This window comes from Amphiura filiformis, chromosome 12, assembly GCF_039555335.1.
Source record: "Amphiura filiformis chromosome 12, Afil_fr2py, whole genome shotgun sequence".
Classification (NCBI taxonomy): domain Eukaryota; kingdom Metazoa; phylum Echinodermata; class Ophiuroidea; order Amphilepidida; family Amphiuridae; genus Amphiura; species Amphiura filiformis.
This window is the reverse complement of record NC_092639.1, coordinates 46,152,198-46,172,487: the sequence shown is the minus strand read 5'-3', so window position 1 is coordinate 46,172,487 and position 20,290 is coordinate 46,152,198. Positions and strand designations below refer to the sequence as shown.

Here is a 20,290-nt window from a genome sequence, read left to right as displayed (position 1 = left end):
TGAGAGTTTGATTGACAGATGACGCCAAAGTTAGTCTTTTTAATCCCGCTTCAATTATACCTCAACCTGAAATATAGCATAGGCAGTTATCTATCTATTAAGTTAACACTGACAGACTGGCACCAAGATATCAATTGACCTCTCCCTTTTAGTTGAGCTAATGATAATTAGAAGCTATACTTTTTGTATGCCTGCAGAGTATGGGAGAAACAATCGTCTGTGACAGATCACATTGGATCTTGAGATTTTAAGTAGACTACTTTTAGTGCTGATTTATGTTGTGCAAAGTTTATAATTTCACTCAGATTAAAAAAAAAATTGTATTAGTATCATAGCGATTGTCTTCCAACTCACTTGTGACTTGTAGTATAGTCGTAGTTTCGATACCAGGCTCCAATGTTAATGTTATTGTGTACAAAGCAGCATCATTCAGTCCTTCAAATGTAGCAAATAAGTCAGGTTCAGTTGAATAGACAAAGCTGCTATCTTCTATGGCATCTGGAGGGCTAATGCTGACCCGGTAACGGAGAAAACCGGTGCCGGGGAGGGCGGCACCCCAGGTTACTGATACGCTGCTTGAGGTGCAGGACCTGATGAAGATTTCACCTGGCAGAGAAAGTACTGAAAAGGCGAAAAATGATACACTGTAAATAAGCTTATCATAAAAGATAACAAAACAAAGAAATAAAACTTTAGCGAAAGCACAGTATAAGGAGAGACAAGTATAAGGAGAAACTTTCCCAAGATAGCACAGTGTAAAAGAAGACAAGAATAATAGGGTGTCCTAAACTAAGCTGCACCCACCTGAATGTCAGGTTCAACTTTATTTTGAAGTTTTGGACTTGGTTGTTAATACAATTACTTAAACTGCAGATATACAGTGGGGATTCCCAACCAGTGGGACATGACCCCAATTAGGGTCATAACTCATAATATCAGGGTCACAAGACTACCAAAGAATAAAGAATAGGGTGGGATACATGTGCCCATTGCAGTTGAAATCCATACATCCCCTATGGATGACCTTAATCGCCCACACAGTGGGTATAGATAGTACACACTCCTTGTGTGAAAGAGTAAGGATGTGTCTTCCATAGCGGGCTTATGGATTTCAACTGGAGTAGTCCTATGTTAAGATAGCAATTGCAAATTTGTTCAATTTTCAATTTTTGGTTGGTATGTCACTACTAGTTAAAGAAGCAACATTTCAGGGTGTTCGCAAGTCCGATGAAAAAAGTAGCCTATCTCAGACATGCTAATATTATACACTCTGGTTAAAGCTTTCATGGTCACAATTGGATTACTGTGTGGTCTGCTAGATTCATTACACTTACATGTTCTGGTATTCAGAATTGTTGGTGCACTAATGGTCTGAGTACCATCGCCAGCACCTTCAGTGACTGCGTACAAATAGATGGTGTATGGGGTGTCTGGAGACAGTCCAGTGATAAGGAAGTCAGAAGTATCTCCTCCAAGAGTTACTGGCTGTTCTTCATTGCCATGGGCTGGGGCCCAGCTCAGATAGAAGTGATCCATATTTACATTTCGGAACCAAGATACCTCAATGCTAGTCACACCTGTATCTTCGATCATGCCTGGTGGGTCGAGAGGTTCTGTAGAGATAAAACAACAGATGGAAAGAATGAAAATTTAAAACTAAGCAATTTAAAGCGACAGGTTAATTGATAAATAAACAAACCAAATTGTAATAATGGTATACCTAATTAGAGCCCCAGATGTTTTAATCAGTCACTTATCTGGCTTATTAACATGACGAAACGATGTAAAAATTGGGAATTTACACACATACACAATTAAAAATCTGTTCTCACATGCCGAGTTTCTTATATGGTGAGAGCCAAAGTAGCAAAGTTGCCAATGCATAAGCATTTCAAGAAACTATAAAGTTCTTTATCCTAACCCAACCAAAAATCACAAAGACTATAGCATTAAGCAACTGCGAGTGCAAGTATCTCATGTGATGTGATTGAATCATGGGAACACACATATGGGCCCGGAAAGCCTGGCTGAGCAAGGTACTCCCCTGTTGTGCACTATCACCGCTTGTGTGTCTAGCACCTGGGGGCTGGAGGTTCAAAACTGCATCTGAGAAAAAATTCTCTTCATCTTTTTCCTTCCCTCTGCCAAAAAGCCTCCAGTCAGTTAGATTTAAAGGTAGAAAAAGTTACGGGAATGAAAGAATCATTTAGCCGGCTCCCCCCTGGATATGCCACTGATCCCAGATACTCATACTTGGAGATTTCAGAGACATACACCCAGGTATCCTTCATGGATAGAAACACTGGCCATGCATGAATCCTAACGCTAAATGACATTTTAACAGTGGCTTACTAGTTCTTTGTACGATATTATCCAGTACCGGGGTACTGCCCAATGTCCGCGCAACCCTCAGAGAGAATGTATACAGGACGCCTGGACTCAGATACTCAAAGGTAGCTTGTAGGTTGTTCACATTGTCTGGGATGTACACAGGATTCTGCTGAAGAGGATTGGATGGTGCCGGATTGATGTCGATGATGTAGCCTTGGAGATCGTTAAGGGTAGATGCACCAACAGCAAGAATTATGGAAGATGTTGTGCACCCAGTAACGGCAAGCTGATTCTCTTGTAGCACCACTATTTGATAAAAATCAAAATTTGGTTAAGTCAATAAAAAGAATAAAGTAGACAAACAGAGTGGATGACAATACAACTGACTGCAGTGAGATTTATTTTATGACTGAAACTTATATCATGGTCATAGTGCTGTTATTTGTAGTGGGTATCAAGAATCACATGCTCCATGAGTGTAGCCTTAATTGATGTTAATCATATCTGCACTTAGATTGTGATTGGGTGACCAGTGGTTAACCCACTATTCTTTGAAAAACTGATTGTGAGATACAAGTACACCTGTACATGTATGTCTTTCTTTGTACATGTCTGCAACTTATAAACCACCCAGAAAGACAGAGTGCTCTCATATAATAAAATTTTGTGCCATATTACACCAGTGTGGCCCGTTTCATGAAGACTTACGATTGATCTTACGCTTGATTTAATAGGGGATAACATGTGGTGAATCAATCGTAAGGATTTGTGAAACAGGGCCATACCCAAATTACATCTATATTGTTACCAGTTATATTTAAATTCCCTGGTCAATCCCTCAGCCAGGGGGGCCTTGTGATATGACACAATATAAATATGGTTCAGTGCGTGTGCCTTGACGCAATGCACATACAACTATTTGAACCAATTGGTGGCGATTAGCAATAATGGGACTGATTGATTCTAAGCCCTCTGTAATTCCTTGTAATGTAAAACAAATGTAGGATATAATATTGTAGAAATTTCATTTGAATGAACACAGCTGTCAACAGCTGTCCACGATCGTATCTGTGCACATTTCAAGATACAACACCAAAGCATGACCTTATGATATTGGCAGATGTGTTCATTAAAATTTCCACTGTAATGATTAATATTGTTTAGCTGCAGCTGTGCATTTATCGTCTCACATAGCACGAGAGACATCATTATTTTTGGCGGAAAAAACTTGGCTTTGCGCTATTGTTATACTAAAAATAATGATATCGCCTGTGTTATGATAAATGCAAGGCAGCAACAAAAAATACTACATTTATTGAAAGATAAAAAAATACTACCTTTAACATGAATTCTTTAATTAAAATGTTTTTGAATTACATTACTGACAACATACATGTTTGTACAACGCGTGTTTCATCTTCACTCTGTTCAGCAAAGTCTCCGTAGCCCACAACAGTCCTTGCACCTATTACGAATTCTGAATCCGCTGCAGTCCAATAAAATTAAATGTTGGATCTTGACCAGGGAGAAGTCTATTGATAACTTGCGGTCTGGTATCAGTCGGTTTTTGGAGGAGGATTTCCATGAAGGAATAATCTGGCTGCTGGGCTATGATATCTGCTCATATACTGCTGGCAAAATGCTCCACTTCAACAATAGTTGGCGGGAAAGGAACTGCATGAGGAAACAAAAACGGTAAATTTAATTATTTTCTTATTCATCTGGCAATTAACAGCAGCAAATGGAACAAAGCAACAAAAATGAGGTCTGCTGAGTTGCCAAGGAGTAGTGAAAGCCCAAAGAGCACTGCCACCACAAGATGCAGACTAGTGATCTTCCTACTTATATATATGGTCATTTTCACGGTAAAGGGTGTAACTTTGGATTTTTAGCATTTTGATCCGTAGTTTTCTAATAAAGCCACAGAATTGCATGATTTTTGGCCACATAAGTCATCTAGTTAGCAGCTACCTTGGGTAGCATAATCATCTTCGGAGTTACTGCTCAGTTTTAGCAGGCTTAAATGTACCTAATATTGCCATTTTGAAAAACTGTAAAAAACAGTAACATTTTTTTTTTTTTTTTTTTTTTCTTCAGTTAGTTCTGGATAATTTTTCTTATCTTGATATTACGGTCATATGTTCAGTAAACACTACCACATTAGATTTAATTGTGAACAGCCCTGTATTTTTGCGAACCGGACTTTGATATTTGTCGTTTCGGAGGCTTCATTTTCCGTTAACAATTGTTAACAAACTTTGTGGGTATAGCTTTGGTTCATAATTCTTGGTTATTTCTTCACTTCTTCTTGATTCATAACAGTTGATATCTTTACTTGAAATGGGTAACAAAAATTAGTTGATTTGCAAGCTTTTAAAATTTTTATAAAATCTTGACTTCAAAGAGCCGATTTTCCGTTAACTTTTTTGAAGCCTCCGAAACACACTGTTCAGCAAGCTTGGGCAAATATAAATAAAAGAGCTCATCCAATCTATTTATCAAAATGTAGCAAAGTAGATCCTCAAGTCACTTGTTTTTAAATCATGGAGATATATATCACCGCTTGAAAATGGGACCCAATACAAACTTTCCGTTAACAATTGAAGCCTCCAAACAAATGAAGCCTCCAAACAACAGTAAGCTTAATTATCATCTATGCATATCTAAATTGGTATGTTCCATATTGATATCTGCATTGTAATTGTTGCATGATATGTGCAGAATGTCATAAATTTAAAAAAAAATTGATATTATGGTTAATGCTTGAAAAATATACTGATATCCAAGAAAGCCTGCTTCGAGGCTTCACATGCAAATAACACCATACTTAACAAATGGGTGAAAAAATTACCATGTTATAAATCTACAATATCTGCCGCATAGAATCATTGATTCAATACACACAAGAAAATAACAGCTTAGATGATCCCAACAGTGTTGTTTTCAAAAAAATACTTCTGCAATGTTTAACCATTGTTAACATGAAGCCTCCCAAACAAAAAAAATGACTTGCTGTGATAATTTAATTTTTGTCACAACTGAAATTCAATACTTAGAAGCAAAGCATGAAAATTGGTAATTGTGATATTTTTACCTATTTTTTCATGTCAACTTGTAGTAGTTAGCCAAATATTTTACTTTTATGATCACCTGTGTTGTTAACTGAAGCCTCCAAACACAAATCGCTTGAATTGCCAATTCTAAAAATAACTCCAATTTCTGTGAAACTTGGCTGGGAGGTTCCTTTCATCAAGTAGTATTTGTACATGAAGTTAGACATTTAAATTATTTTAGGAACCCAATTAAAACTTAAAAAATATGTTTAAGGTTGGGAAATTTCCATTGCAAATGACCCTTGATGTTAAAAATTTTCAAAATTGCAATTACAAACATAGCAAAACATGGTATAAAATTTAACTTATATCTGTTGACTTACTTTGGAATGGGATTTCACATGTATTCCAGCTTCATGTCATAATTTTCTGAGCTTATGTAAAATACATTTTTTCTTAGATTTTAACCAAAATGTTATGGAAATGTCAAATTTTTTATCAGAAATCAAAAGGTTTAAGCCTTGAAACACTATTTTACTGGAATTTAAGTTGCTTCTATGCATGATTACAGTAAACAGAAACATATTTAAGTGGTTTGAAATTTTGACCCTAAAAATCAAAAGTTACACCCTTTACTGTGAAAATGACCATATAGCACAGTGTTGCCAAACCTTTTCAGCGCCATGGCACGGCACATTGGCTTGCCAGGCCACGGTAAAGGAGTCTCAAGTAGCCCAATTTTTAAGCTTCCAAAAAAAGTGCCCAATACTGGATATTTGGGCGGATTGACTCGCATTTAGAACATAAATCACCAAATTGGGCGGAAAAGCACTTGACTTAAAAACTTCCGATAGTTAATGGTAAGCCAAGAAAGTTATTGACCGATCAATAAATGGTCACAAAACCCTTTGTAATTGTAGCTTCAGAGACTCAAAACCATTATAAATCTGCCAAATTGAAAGAAAAATATATCAAACTACTGCAGCGACCTAACTTTTGCAAAGTAGCCCAATTTTAGGCAAGTAGCTGCATGTTTTTTGAGTAGCGGTAAGTGATTGTCAAGTAGCCCAATTGTATGCCTAAGGTATGGCGCTGGCATCACTGCCACTCAGCAAAACCCTGCAATACAAAGCACACACAAAATGGGCTATTCCAGTTGAAATCTACACACTACCCCTGTGTACGATTTTGGAAATATCTTCCACAGAGGAAGTATGAGTTGAGTTTCAAAAAGAATAGACAGTTTGGTAATATCCATTTGTATATCCAGACCTGTATTGACCTTTTGCGCAGTCATCTCAAAATAAGATACATGTATGCCCGTAAAGTTGCATTGTGTGTGTGTGTACAGCTTTTATGTTTGATTACCACATGCTCTGTTGCTGTGTTTTCTAAAAAAGCACAGAAAGCAAAAATGCATTATTTGTATATGTGTTAGCAGAGAGAACCTTGTATTGGTATAATATTTTGCAGTAAACCTTGAGCGCGTACTACTGTGATGTTGCAAAGCCGGAGCTACCATCGCGTACGGGCGCAAAGTTCATTCATAAATTTCCACTTGGCAGCAGCAAATCAGAGACAAGTGCTTTTCATCGCGGTAAAATGTGATGTACGCTTAAAATTCGCTCTCGTCAAAGGTTTAGGGAGGACAGTTTTTATGGTCTACTTAGCTCAGCAATGCTTTGCTGTCTTCGATAGCGCAATTGTATCGAGAGGTACCTGGCTTTTATCAGAGCCCAAACCCATAAAAGCCTGTAGCAAACTCTGTCAGTCTCCGCTCAATTGTACACAGCGCTCCGATACCACGCTTTGACCAAATATTGATCGAATCTATTTTACGACCATGCTTGAATTAACAACCCCTTGAAACTTAATTGCACTATTGACTTTCTATTGACTGCAAAACACAACCCCAGATATGCTTATTTAATGACCACTTGAGTAGTTGATAAGTGGGTCGTTATGTACTTACTGAACACAAAGGAAACTGATTATGGTTTTACCATGGACCATTTTTTTAATCCTGCTGCTCTGCTGAAGGCTGCGATAGATATCAGCAAACTCAGTATACTGTTTGCTTGTTCCTATCGAACGCTTCTAGCGCATATGAACCATTATCGAAGACAGCAAAGCATTGCTGAGCTAAGTAGACCATAAAAACTGTCCTCCCTTACTGCAAAATATTATAGCAAGATAGTGGATCTATGCAAAAGGTGAACTTTGATGATAAGGCCATATTAATTAAATCCCGTGTCTCAAAGCTTGTGAGAAATTGAAAATCTAATGCGGAATGCAGTAGTATTTTTTTTTAATTTACTTTTTTTTATGTGTCAGTACAGGATTTTGGACAAGCATTTTGTGCAAAAAATATCCAATGTTGCAAATGTTGGAATAGTAGACAAAAAAGTCACTGCTACAAACTATTATTCTTCTCTTTTATTATTTTTGCGAAAAAAAAAATCAAAATTTGAAATCAAATACGAATTTTGAGTTTTATTTTCGCCTTTTTGTTAAAAATAAATAAAAAGAGATTAAAAAAAAAATTAAATTTCTTGATTTTCAAAGACGACTACCCGCAAGCTTTTACTAACACGCACGGCATCTTTGAGACAGGATTTAATTAAGATGATCTAAGCCCATATATTTGTGTTACTCACTTGTATAAGCTGTATCCGTGCTCTGTGGAGGCTGGTTAGCATCAGTACCAAGAAGTACAGTGTAAAGTCTACCAGGATCCAATCCAGTGAAGGTGTAAATTAGACTATCTAAAGAAGCAGCTACCAGAGGTTTGGGCCAGATACCACTACCAGGTGGTCTGGGCTTGATGTCCAGGTAGTAAGTGGTAATTCCTTGACATTGACCCCACTGGGTTTCCAAGCTACTTGTTGACTTGTCTGTGATCACAATTGTACACAGTGGTAGGCCAGCTGGAATGACACAAATAGAGTAACAGTTTGGTGTTATTCTTCTGTTGATTACACAAACAATTAAGCCTAAAAAAATGTTCGATTGGTGTAACAATAAAAGTTTTTATGAAGGTAACTTAATTTATATTCAATAACATTGTGAAGAAGAAGACAGGCAGGTCCAATATTTTATTTTTCCACTACTCAAAATATTGGACCTGCCTATCATCTGTCACATGGTAGAGGATAGTAAAAACAAAAATTCATCCCGTTAATTGTCTAATTCTCATACATTGAGCATGAAATAACCAATTGCAGGGTTGTAAGGTTGGTGTTATCCCTGGAATTATGGAAACTTTAAGGGCTCATTACTGCTAATTGTTCATTAAAGTATACACATTTAGAAAAAATTAGATGGATCCAACTGTGAGGCCAGATTGATCTAAAATGCTCAGTTTTGGAAAAATCATAAAAAGCATGATTTACACCCAACATTTTGTGGACAACATTAAAAAAAAATCATTAGTAAATTTGTTTTCTTATTGATTTTCACAAACTAGATACAAAGATCTAGTAATGCATTTTATTATCTTTTTTGATTTAGATCAACCTCACCAAAGTTCGAGTCTAAAAAGGAAAATTATGAAGCTGACCTGATCAATAAAGTGCATGGAGAAAAATAATGAATTTGTTTAAAAGCAAACAATGTATATGCATAAAAGATAAGGCCTAAAGCATGTCAGCTTATGGATTCATTTCATATTAGAAATGAAGTGACCATAAAGAAATCTTACTTGTAGAGGCAGTGGTTTCCCTCGGTGTACTCACTGCCCGATTGCTTTCCGTGGTACCGCACTGTGCAGTCAGTCGGATTCTGTAGCTTGTTGAAGGCGCTAGATCCTGAATAGTATATTGCGTCAAAGAACCGTCCACTTGATCAACAAACTGGTATTCGCTGTCACTGGTGCCTGAATCTTTGATCTCAACATTGTAGAAATCTGCATTGCCGTTAGCAGTCCAGCTGATGAGAATTGTTAAGGCATCTGCATTGAGAGCTGCCAGAGAAAATGGCTGGCCAGGTCCTGTGTGAGAAAAAAAATATATACAGTCAACTTTAAACGAGACAATTTTACTCCAAATATTTTGTAAGTTGGTTCTAATTAGCTTTAGGCTGAAAAAATGTTGTTTCCTGTAGGTTGTGTGCATTTTGGGTTTTTTTGAGCAAAAAGTATCAACATTTTGATTTAATTGAAATAATTATTTTTGTAATAGATTTTTTAACAATTTTTTCAACAGATAGAGGTTTTTTTAGTTGCATCTTTATAATAATATATGATTATTACTTGAAACTGCAACCAAAATAACAAGTGAAATAACTGTTAAACACATTTTTCTCCACTTAAAATGCACATCAATGTTTATTGGTTGAATTTTCAGTCTGCCTAATCATGAAGCTCCCATGGCCAAGTGGTTAAGGTGCAGGGTTCATAAACCTGAGGTCCTGGGTTCAATTCCTGTACGAGATCACTTTTCCTATATCCTTAAATAACATCATATACTGCTTATTCCCGTCAAACTAAAAGAAAAAAAAAATAATGAAGAAGGAGGAGGCCTATATGCTTCACCCTGGCAGGGCGTAAGACAATGCGAAACACAAAAGAAAAAATATCACTTACTTGTTAGCTGTGTCTTAGACCTAACCAACAATGGATTGGTACCCAGGAATGTGACTTTAATCAAGTACTCTGTACAAGACTGTAAACTAAAGAATTCATATTCTCTTGCTGCTGAAATAGCCACTGGTATCGGGGTCGGAGTTCCACCATTAATCACAGACTCAATGGAGACCTGGTAACCAGTTACTGTGCTACCTAAAGCTTCTGTCCAGCTGATCTCAATGGATGTCGTGGTGACGTCCACTATTGTTATGTCTCCTGGAAGCCCATCATCTGGTTATATTGTAAACACATATCAAACAAATGTTGAAGAGTTTTATGGATTAAGCAATTCCAGTTGAAATTCATACACCCTGTATGAAGACATGATCTTAATCTCCCATGCAGGGAGTGTGAATTTCAAATGGGGCTAATGAATGAGTGACTCAATTGGTCAATTAAGGGAGAGGGTAGACATCACACTCACCTAAGGTGGGCCTATTTTGATTAACTGGGAGGATGGTGTCCCCCTACTGGATCCACCCCTGACTTTGGTAGCAGGGTTGTATGATTTAAATCAAATGATCATTTTTAATAAATCACTGATTTATATCAACTTTTTTAATTTTTACCATTTCAGCATCCTCTTTTTGTGACATATTTCAGTAGATATCCACAAAAAAAAAGCTTATTCCCAAAATTTCAGTTGATTCCGATTTTGCCTTTGCGAGTTATGCATGTTTATGCATATTACACTGCTCCATAGACATGTTTTGCAATTTTGTTCTGGTATACCAGAACGAAATTGAAATTTCACGATATATATGATAAACAAATTAATATGAGAGAAATATTTGGTACATAAGCATTATGTAGCCAGAGGTTTCAGTGGTATAAAAATCTCAACTTTTTTTGAGAAAAGTGGGGATGAGGCTGTGGATCACGAAAATGCCCTTTTAAATTGACTGTTTTACTTCATTCCTAATACTTCTACACCATTTGGATACAATTAAAATATCTCTGTCATTTTATTTATTGCTAAAAATTCATCTTTAAGGGTTTTCCCATGATTTTACCAAAATTTTTTAAAAACATTTTCACATGTAAAAACTTGTTTCGATTTCTGTAATTAAATACCAGAGAGGTTTGCGTATAGTTTTATATCAAAAAATTCAAAGAACAGACCTTCCAGAATAGGTAGTCACATTTGAGTTTCATGCCTAAAAGGCAATCGTCAGATCTTACACGATGAAATGCTTTGGGTGGACTACCATCACTTGGAATGTGAAAGAATATACATTCCATGGTGTCAACACAGCCAAAGTCTATTCAGAGTCAGTCTGTCTATCGGAGATAGTCAGAAAGTGCTCAACTGCAGAACAGGAGCGTATTATATCTAGCATTCCATTGGTCTCTTTTGACGTTATCATGGGGGATAGCAGTTCTTAGAATTAAAAAAAAATTATTTAAATAAAAAAGAACCTGATTTAGATCAAATAAATCAATTTGTTTTTTTGCTTTTTTTATATCAAAAAAAAAAATCACCAATATTGTTTTGTTTTAACTCACCCAATGTAAGGAACCTTGTTGTTCTATCACTGCGTGTTCTCTCAGGTCCATCTCCTACATATGCTGCAACAGACACAGCATACTGAGTAGAAGGATCAGCAACTGTCAATTGGTAGCTTGTTGTTCCTGCTTGAACCTGCAGGATAAGTCATAATAATACTAAATGCATATTCCATTTCAAATACACACTCCCTCTTTGCTAGATTTGGGAAATATCTTCCACAGAGGGAGTATGGGTTTCAAATAGAATAGACAGTTGGGTAACTTCCATTTGAAATACTCACTGCAGTTGTCAAATATATACACAAATCCGACTTGACACATTCCTACACCTCACTGGCAGCCATAGCTGGGGCCATCCATCCATTTTACACGAAGCCAGTATCACACGCGTGCAACGTTTACCGCTCCTGTGATGTGATGCAAGTGCTTTGCGCTCCAATGCGCTAGCGATAGTGGGTGTCTTGGATCTCAATCCAAACAAACTAAGCTATTTTGGCATGGATAGCCCTCATCAGCTATGGGTGAGTTAATTCTGACCATCACTTGACTTGTCAGATTTGTCTATTGGTAAAGCCATATACAGGGGGAGTATGGGTTTGAAAATGATTGACCCTGTTTATTACATTTGAAAACATACTCCCCTCTAGATATTTCCCAAATCTTCCACAGGAGTAGGGTGGATTTTAAATGGAATAGCCTGTTATGTACGTCATACTCCTAAAGACAACACGTATTAAATCTGCAGACCGCCAAATTGTTAAATTGGGCCATTCAAATTCAAATCCACACACCCCCTATGGAAGATATCAAGCAATTTGAAAAAAAAAAAGAAACACAGAATTTTGTTTATTTCCAAAAAAAATTTTTAAATATTTTTTGCGGAAAAATTCGGGAAAATCAGACTTTTTTTCTCAAAACACAATAAAAATACCAAGTCGGGAATAATACACCAAATGCGTGCCAGGTAACAGCCCTGCCAACACTTTTGATCACCTACCGTGAAGATATTGCCATCTGGTCCATAGCATATCTCATAGCCGTCTTTATTACCAATAGTCGGTGTCCATGTCAGCATCACAGTATTGCCACTACTCTGCGTAAAGTACAGTTCCAATGGAGCCAGGGGCTCTGAGAATGACAGAGAAATTTGAAATAAATTAATATATCAACTTCATGTTGACTTACAAATTAATTTCTTAAATTATTTGATCATAACTTCAAGGATCAGCTACAGACCATCGACACTGACCAACTGAACAAACGTCCGAGTAGCAATAAAATTGGCCTTCCGATTCCTTGATGCGCTAAATTCTGTGTGGGATAACCGTTACCAGGTGTTTATGCAGTCAAAAAAATAAAAAATATGAAAAACTCTGAAAATGCAAATCACACCCCTGATTAGAGTTTCATTTAGTTGTTTCAGTTCTTTTTGAATCAAAGACATCCAAGCAGTTTTTGGCTTTTCTCTAGGCTTTTTTATTTTGCTCAGATATTCTGTTATGGCTCTTCTGGTATGTGTGTCTTGTGGCAGTCTAAGTAGATGTCCTAGCCATGATAGCCGTCATTTCTTTATTTTCTTGCACTTTGAAAGTTTCATATAAACACATCACTTGCTGAAATCAGTGAAACCAACTGGCAACTCTAGTAGAAGATCTTCTAGAAACACTGATTTCAGCAGCATCTCACACACCATCACCCACTGAGGAAGGAACCAGTTGGTTCTGAAATATTTGGGAAAATAACCTGGTGAGTGCAGTTGAAAGTTTTAATCTTTTTACTTCACATCACAAGAAATAAGTCCGCCTTTTAACATTTCGTCATAACATCGTAAGGTAAAATTTTGTACCAATAAAACCAACTTTGAAAAAATTATATGACTGTATACTAAGTGTTGTAGGAAAATGGAAGATGTCCATGACTTGATGGCTGAATGAGCTCAATGGAAGACAAAAACTGCCCTTTTCAAAAGTCACAAAGTATCCCTATGCTTGTCACAAAAGTTGATTCATGGCTTGTTACTAATGGAAAAACACATGTGGTTGAGTACAGTTTAAAATCCCCACCAAATGAACATTTACTCTAATGTGTAATCAATTCATGATCATTCAGCCATTCAAATCTCTTTCTTGGTTCAGAGCTCAGCACAGTAAGTTCTTAGGTGGCCAGTCCCATTTCTTGTCCCAATACACCTTGCAATTAACAAGTATAGGCCTACTTTGTGACTTTTAAAAAGGGCAGTTTTTGTCTTCCACTTGGGCTCATTAAGCCATGAAGTCGTGGATATCTTTCATTTTCACAAAACACTTAGTAAACAGTGATATAATTATTTCTAAGTTAGTTTTGTTGGTACTAAATTTTACCTTATGATGTTATGATGAAATATTGAGAGGGGGACTTATTTCTTGTGATGTGTTTCAATCTGCATTGGATATTCTATTAAGCTATCTGATGTTTAGTAGCTGTCAGAGTAAAGATCTTAGGTAAGTGTCCATAGTTCGCTATTCTTAGTCAGTGAGTGTGGCTAAGCTTGTTAGCGCTGAATTTAATTGGTTTCTGCATTGAGATTTAACATTTTTGTCATCAGATGGGCTGGATCAGATGGGGTCAGATGCATATTGTTTTGTATTACATTGAAAAGGTTAAACATGAGAAAATACAAAGTCAACTAAGTCAGATAAAGTAACAATATAAACAATTAAGTAAAGAAACAATCACAGATCAAACAAAAACAAAGATGCAAAAATGAAGCAAAATATATGCATCATCTGTCCAACTTACTTGTATACTGCTGAATAACATCATTAGTGATATCATTGCCATTTGCATTTCTGGTATTCAAAGTTATCTGGTACAATTCCCCTGGTTGGATAATTTGTCCTGTATTAGAACCAACATTTGAAATCATCCAGCTGAAATCAGCAGTACTACCCGGTAAGACTTGTGTGGATCTCACCAGTATACCTGTTGCTTCGTTGTAGGCAGCGAGTATGTAGGATGCAATGTTATCTGCATCTACTGGTATCCAGGCAACAGTCAGGGAATGAGGTTCAAATTGTTCAATGTACAGCTCGCCTGGGTTGACTATCTCTGAAATACACAAGCACATTGGGATATAAACAGTAAGCAAATGCCATCAAACATACAAAGATACAAATTACACAACAAGCTTGAACCGGTACATCGTCGCCAAGATATCCAACTGGTATACACACAGAGTACCTACAGAGTACCAATGCTGCTACTGCATAAAACCCACCAGCAGTGGTACTGCACTGGTACTAAACTGGTACTCCGGTCCCCGGGTACCGCACAGTACCAGCCAAGTACCTTAGCGACCCCCCATACCCCATACACTGCTTAGCACGTTTAGGTATGGGTAGTTTACTATTGTATGTAAAATTGAATTGAAACAAGCAAAAAGGGAAAATTTACAAGCAAAACTTACCGGTAGACTGCTGTTGTGAGTCAGTTGGAGACAAAGCTAAACGTCCAGACTGAGCCGTAACTTCAAAGAGATAATTGGTGTTAGGCGTCAAGCCGGTAACTATGATGTACGGACAGCCATCCCTTGGATAAATCACTGTCGTGGTGCCTTGTGTGCCGGTACCTTGTCCTGCGATCAGTGGTGTTGCTATGACGACAAGTATGTCATAGATACCATCGGGAGAATTGACCCAGAGATAGCAGATGGTGGCCCTACAGGTGATCTGGGTGATATCTGGTCTAAGTGGTGCTGTAAGATGAATGGTAAAGAAAGTGAAAGCCTTAATGCTCTGCGTGCTAGCCATTCGCTTCAACGGAAAAAGTTCAAGTTTTGAAATATTTTTGGGCTATTCCATTTAAAATCCACACTCCACCTGTAGAAGATTTAGCTAAAGTCTTCCACAGAGGGAGTATGAGTTTTGAATAGAACAGACAATTAGGTACCGTAATCTTACATTTGAAACACTTACTCCAGTAGCAAGATATAGGTAAAGCCATAATGCAGGGGGAGTATGGGTTTCGAAATGATTGACTCTGATCGATTACATTTGAAAAACATACTCCCCTTGTGGAACATATTTCCAAAATCTTCCACAAGGGGAGTGTGGATTTTGAATGGAATAGCCCATTTCATGGGTCTGGCCTCTCTTCTGTTATGATTAACATCTCCTATTTATTAAACCTGCATCTTATTCAGTGGGAGTGGTTTAATTTCTAGACACATCTGATTTGACCATGATTTCGGGTGTCGTCTATCAAGCAGTGGACGACACTACTTCATCACTAGTATTGATAACGCATAACACGCTTGTAGAGGCACATGCAAATGTAGTGCATAGACCTTGTGCATAATACTCAAGCATGCCTGCAGTACGTGCAACCGCAAACATAAAGATGGAGTTTGGTTCATTAGAATCAGGGGAGTTTTTATGACAGTAATTAAATTTTTGCTCAATAAAACTAGTTATTAAAATAATATTTAACTGATTAAAAATGAGAATAAAAATGATATTATTATTGATTTTACCATCCTCTACCGTGCGGTAGATGACAGAGAGGCCCAATATGTGGATACCAGCTACGTTATTACTCAAAATATTGGATCTGCCTATCATCTTTCACATAGTAGAGTATAGTAAACATGCCAGAACTTACGCATAACATATGATGCCACATCCCACAAGTTTCTATTGCCACTGGCATCTATTGTGTAGAGTTTGAACTCATAATGCTTTCCAGGCGTGAGATCACCATAGGTGATCTCTCTTGCAGATGTTGTGACTGGGTTGGGTTGGTCCCCGTCTGGCGGCGTGTAGAAGATCTCATAGTCCAGTGTTGTACTTAGGGAAGGCCAACTGACTTTCAGCTCTCTGGAACTGATCTTCTCAAAGAGCAGCACTTCATCATCTGCAAAAGGATAAAATAAGTAAAGGGCACAACTAGTGTTAAATCTTTTCACATTGAAAGACACACTCTTTCAGATATTGACTGGGCTCAAGAAGCCAAGCTTGTCAGGGGTAAGCTGTTTATTGTATTGTTGTAGGTCAGACTAACTTAAAGACTCCTACTTGCTTGAATTGTTGTTTTCGTCAATTTGTATTTCTATATTTTTTATTTGGCAGAATTGACAACTAACCAGAAATAGTTCAGAGGAAAAATTAAGTTTTTTGTGGTACTGGAGGTGAGTCTGATTTGTATAAAAAAATTTTTTGAGTTGTTGACTTTTTGAGGCAAGAAAGAAGGTTAACTGGCATTTATTACAGACAATACAATATAAACTACTAAACAAATTTTTTTGTTTGTTTGTTTTGTTTTTCCATTTTTATTCACCTGTACTTGGGCCTGGTGGAAAGAAAAAAAGAACATACCGGCATGGTCCACCAGATCCCATCTTAATTACGGTAACCAAGATAGATACAAAGATGCAATCAGAGTATGACTACTAAACAAACCTGTCCTTATATCTCTTGTTGATGGTGCACTCCTTATGTTGTCACTTGACACCACGGCATATACATTAAATGTGTAGATTGTGTCCGGATTCAATTCGTCCACTTCGGCGGACAGCTCGGCCCCTCTTGGCACCGTGGTGATGATTTCTTCCTGGTTATCTCCAGAAGCAAATGTGACGACGTACTCATCAAAGTTGCCAATGGCGGGACTCCATCTGATTAAAATGCGTGTCTGTGTTGTCTCCACGATGGTTATTGATCCTGGTCTGTTTGGACCTGAACAAAAAATTTACCATAGTAAGTATTTTGAGTGATAAGCTTTGTGACGGTGAAATCTTTAAAAAAAATTCTCACAATTTGCTCAAAAGACTGTTCTGCTACATGTAATGAACATTGATTACTTTAATTTATATTTATTTATTTCAGACATAAAAAAGGGGTAGCCAAGATCAGTGAACTAAGCACTGTTTTACACAAGGGTCCTCTGTAGAAAAGATGTCTAACCCTTCCCAAAATCCTTTGCAACATCAGATATCACCTCATTTCATCAAATGACACTCTATTACTTTGTACAGGTTCTCTTTATTTTCATTTTGAGAATAGAGGGGGTTAAACATGCATCAATAGCCAAGAAATATACACATTTTGCAAGATTGGATGTGTTCTGTTCATTGAGGTACATTTTGTCACTGTTGACCCATGTTACAATAGATAGCAGATCAGTACAGATTAGTACAGGAAATTAAAATGGGAAAAATGCATTGTGGGAAGTCTAAGACATCTTCTCTGAGCCCTCCCATTCCTAGAATAACAAACTAGAGGGCCTTATTTTTGCACACAAAAGGTCAATTGGTTTGTCAATTGGTTTGTACTACAAGCTTTGAATAACCAACTTACGTGTGTACTGGCTGATCTGCGTTGAACTACCAGCAACATTATCAATACTCAAAGAAATCAAATAGTTGGTTCCTGGATCAAGTCCAGTAAATGTCGCCTGAGTCGTAGTTATACCAACATTGCGGAATGCGTTCTGTCCACCACTTACTGGTACAGCTGTGAGACTGTAACCAGTGGCCGCAGGATCCAATGCAGGACCCCATGACACTGTAATTGTGGTGCTGCCAAAGTCTTCTATTGCCAGCTCACCAGGGGGTAACGGTCCTGAAGAGAAAGAGAGCCAAAGGGTTAAGATTTATGGGAACCTTAGATTTAACTCATAATCATCTTTAGTGTTTTTTTAAACAAATCAATTGATAAGTAATTCCAACAGTGGTGTATTACTTACAATTATTATGGACAAGTATAATGAATGAATGAATGAATGAATGCATGAATGAATGAATGAATGAATGATATCTTTAGGCAAAAAATAATTTAATTGGATTAAACTCAAACTACCCTGTTTAATGCTTTGCGTGCAAGCCATATGCATCAACATAAAAAGTCCAAGTTTTGAGATATTTTCTCAAAATATCAAGAACTATCATAAGAACCACTGAACTAATACTAGGTTTGTTTGTACTCAATCTGATGTATTTTTCATGCTGATTCCAAATATGGTCATGAAAATGTACAATTCTGAAATTGTTGAATTAAAAAAAAATTGAAACTTGTCATCTGCAGTCGACACTTGTGTGGAGAGAATTAAAGAAACTTACTTGTGAAGACACAATCACACGAGGCTCACTTGATTTCGCTCCACTCTTGCTCGTAACACACACTTCAGTACTTGGTAAATGCCATGAGATTTTCAAGAGTAATAGTTGGTACTGCACTTTTGTCAACTCTCAAGGGCAGTGTTTCACCAGCTCCAAGACCATCTGCTGGGTCAAAGGTCACTTCAAAGAAGTCGAATCACCTACAGGCACATCCCAATCAAAGGTGAGGCTGTATGCGCTACTTGCAGTTCTGGCAAAGTTTTCAGGTGGGGCAGGTGCTGAAGGCGAATAGGAAATAAGAGATTCTTACTTGGCATCTAAGTGAAAGTTTTGGGCTATTCCAGTTGAAATCCATCAACCCCTTTGGAAGATATGGAATTAATCTCCCACAAAGGGGGTATAGATTTCAAATGGAGTCACCCATTCAGGTAACGGTAATAATAATAAATATTAACAAAGATGAAGATGACGACGATGGAGACGGAGATGAAAAAATCTTTCACAAATACTCACCAGTAGTTTGAACTATGCGATCCAGTTCTAAAGTGCCAGCACCAGTCCTACCTCTCAAAATGAGAGTGTATGATCTGCCCGGAGTCAGACCGGTAAATACAGCGAGACGACTGTTACGAGTGAACGTCTGCGGTGTTCCAAGGGGCAGGTATTGTAGCTGGAAGTCTATTATTGTATTGCCGTTAAAACTACTTTGATCCGTCCAGCTCACGGTAAGAGTGTCAGTGTCACAGTTATTGATGGTAAGTTTACCTGCTTCACCGATACCTGTGAACGACAAAATGAAATGTGTGTTAGGTAAAACTGACAAAGGAAAATATTTATGTATATACAAGCATTGCTATTTGAAGGAGCTAGGATGAGAGATCCTATTTTTCTCATCAACATATTGAAATTAGGAGTTCTAAATCGGTGCACTTCCGAAGATATCATCAAAAACCTGTCAAATTAGTCTCAAACGTGGTATACCACAGTTCGGACTAATTCAACAGTTTTTTTAATGATTTCTTCAGATATATACCGATTTGGAACACCTATATGTTAATGAGAAAAATATGAGCTTTGACCTGATACCAAAATATGCATTTTGATGGGGTAAAGTGGGGGATGAGGCAGTCAACTTTCGAAATGGGGTGCAAAAGTGCACCCTAAGATAAAAGAATTAATTCGAACACTGACAATGTATGAATAATACAGACCTGAATCTGATCATTTGTGAAAAAAAGAGGAAAATGTATGAATAATAAATTGGATAACCACCAGAGAAGGCATCCTACACTTCCCATAATGCATTTCTCCCGATTAATTCGCCGGAAGTTCCGTTTACCAAACCAACAAGGTCTTAATTCATTCCAGTACCTTGCTAACAAAGAATATTTAAGGGCCCCACACTAACTGAAAATCTTGTTATCTGTGCAAATGATGAACAAAATAATTGTGACGGTCATGTCAAAAGGAGACACTTTTGGGCAGGATCGTAAATGGAGAAATAGCCAAAAATCTGCCCGGGGTGATATTTTCACAATTTGAGTTTGTTGCTAATTTGTGATGTTATTAATGTTAAATATATTGTCTGATAGTTTCAGATCGGAATATAACTGGCATCTTTTATTTTTTGAGACATGTTTCAAGGTAATTCCTACTCTCAACATTGTCAATAATATTTTT

The 20,290-nt window shown here is 37.2% G+C and overlaps 3 protein-coding genes across 3 annotated transcripts in view; all 3 read right to left on the bottom strand.

Moving 5' to 3' along the window:
• The window catches only part of LOC140166289 (fibronectin-like), a 36,370-nt gene extending 32,415 nt beyond the window's left edge, over nucleotides 1-3,955 (bottom strand). Inside the window, exons 1-4 of the mRNA XM_072189701.1 lie at nucleotides 3,725-3,955; nucleotides 2,353-2,637; nucleotides 1,335-1,613; nucleotides 355-621 (exon numbers count right to left, since the gene is read on the bottom strand). Of these exons, the coding sequence (XP_072045802.1) occupies nucleotides 355-621; nucleotides 1,335-1,593 (526 nt within the window). The 5' untranslated portion in view covers nucleotides 1,594-1,613; nucleotides 2,353-2,637; nucleotides 3,725-3,955. The remainder of the gene's footprint in view (nucleotides 1-354; nucleotides 622-1,334; nucleotides 1,614-2,352; nucleotides 2,638-3,724) is intronic.
• LOC140166851 (fibronectin-like) lies at nucleotides 2,288-18,378 on the bottom strand. Its single transcript, XM_072190340.1, has 13 exons — nucleotides 18,351-18,378; nucleotides 17,850-18,113; nucleotides 16,953-17,228; nucleotides 16,156-16,407; nucleotides 14,963-15,250; nucleotides 14,296-14,604; nucleotides 12,515-12,645; nucleotides 11,515-11,650; nucleotides 9,967-10,239; nucleotides 9,085-9,372; nucleotides 8,042-8,311; nucleotides 3,725-3,817; nucleotides 2,288-2,637 (listed from the first exon to the last, which is right to left on the bottom strand). The coding sequence occupies exons 1-13, from the start codon at nucleotides 18,376-18,378 to the stop codon at nucleotides 2,288-2,290; spliced, it is 2,958 nt and encodes a 985-aa protein (XP_072046441.1).
• The window catches only part of LOC140166850 (tenascin-R-like), a 14,368-nt gene continuing 9,195 nt past the window's right edge, over nucleotides 15,118-20,290 (bottom strand). The window contains exons 8-13 of the mRNA XM_072190339.1: nucleotides 19,124-19,390; nucleotides 18,611-18,888; nucleotides 17,850-18,113; nucleotides 16,953-17,228; nucleotides 16,156-16,407; nucleotides 15,118-15,250 (exon numbers count right to left, since the gene is read on the bottom strand). Of these exons, the coding sequence (XP_072046440.1) occupies nucleotides 18,788-18,888; nucleotides 19,124-19,390 (368 nt within the window). The 3' untranslated portion in view covers nucleotides 15,118-15,250; nucleotides 16,156-16,407; nucleotides 16,953-17,228; nucleotides 17,850-18,113; nucleotides 18,611-18,787. The remainder of the gene's footprint in view (nucleotides 15,251-16,155; nucleotides 16,408-16,952; nucleotides 17,229-17,849; nucleotides 18,114-18,610; nucleotides 18,889-19,123; nucleotides 19,391-20,290) is intronic.

Coding starts and splice junctions, on each gene's coding strand:
- LOC140166851 (XM_072190340.1), bottom strand. CDS start 18,378: ATGGCTTGCACGCAAAGCATTAAACAGG. Junction 12,646..14,295: donor TGTTATTCAGCAGTATACAA/GTAAGTTGGACA, acceptor TGTCATTCTCAG/AGCCCCTGGCTCCATTGGAA. Junction 9,373..9,966: donor GTCTAAGACACAGCTAACAA/GTAAGTGATATT, acceptor TTTCTCACACAG/GACCTGGCCAGCCATTTTCT.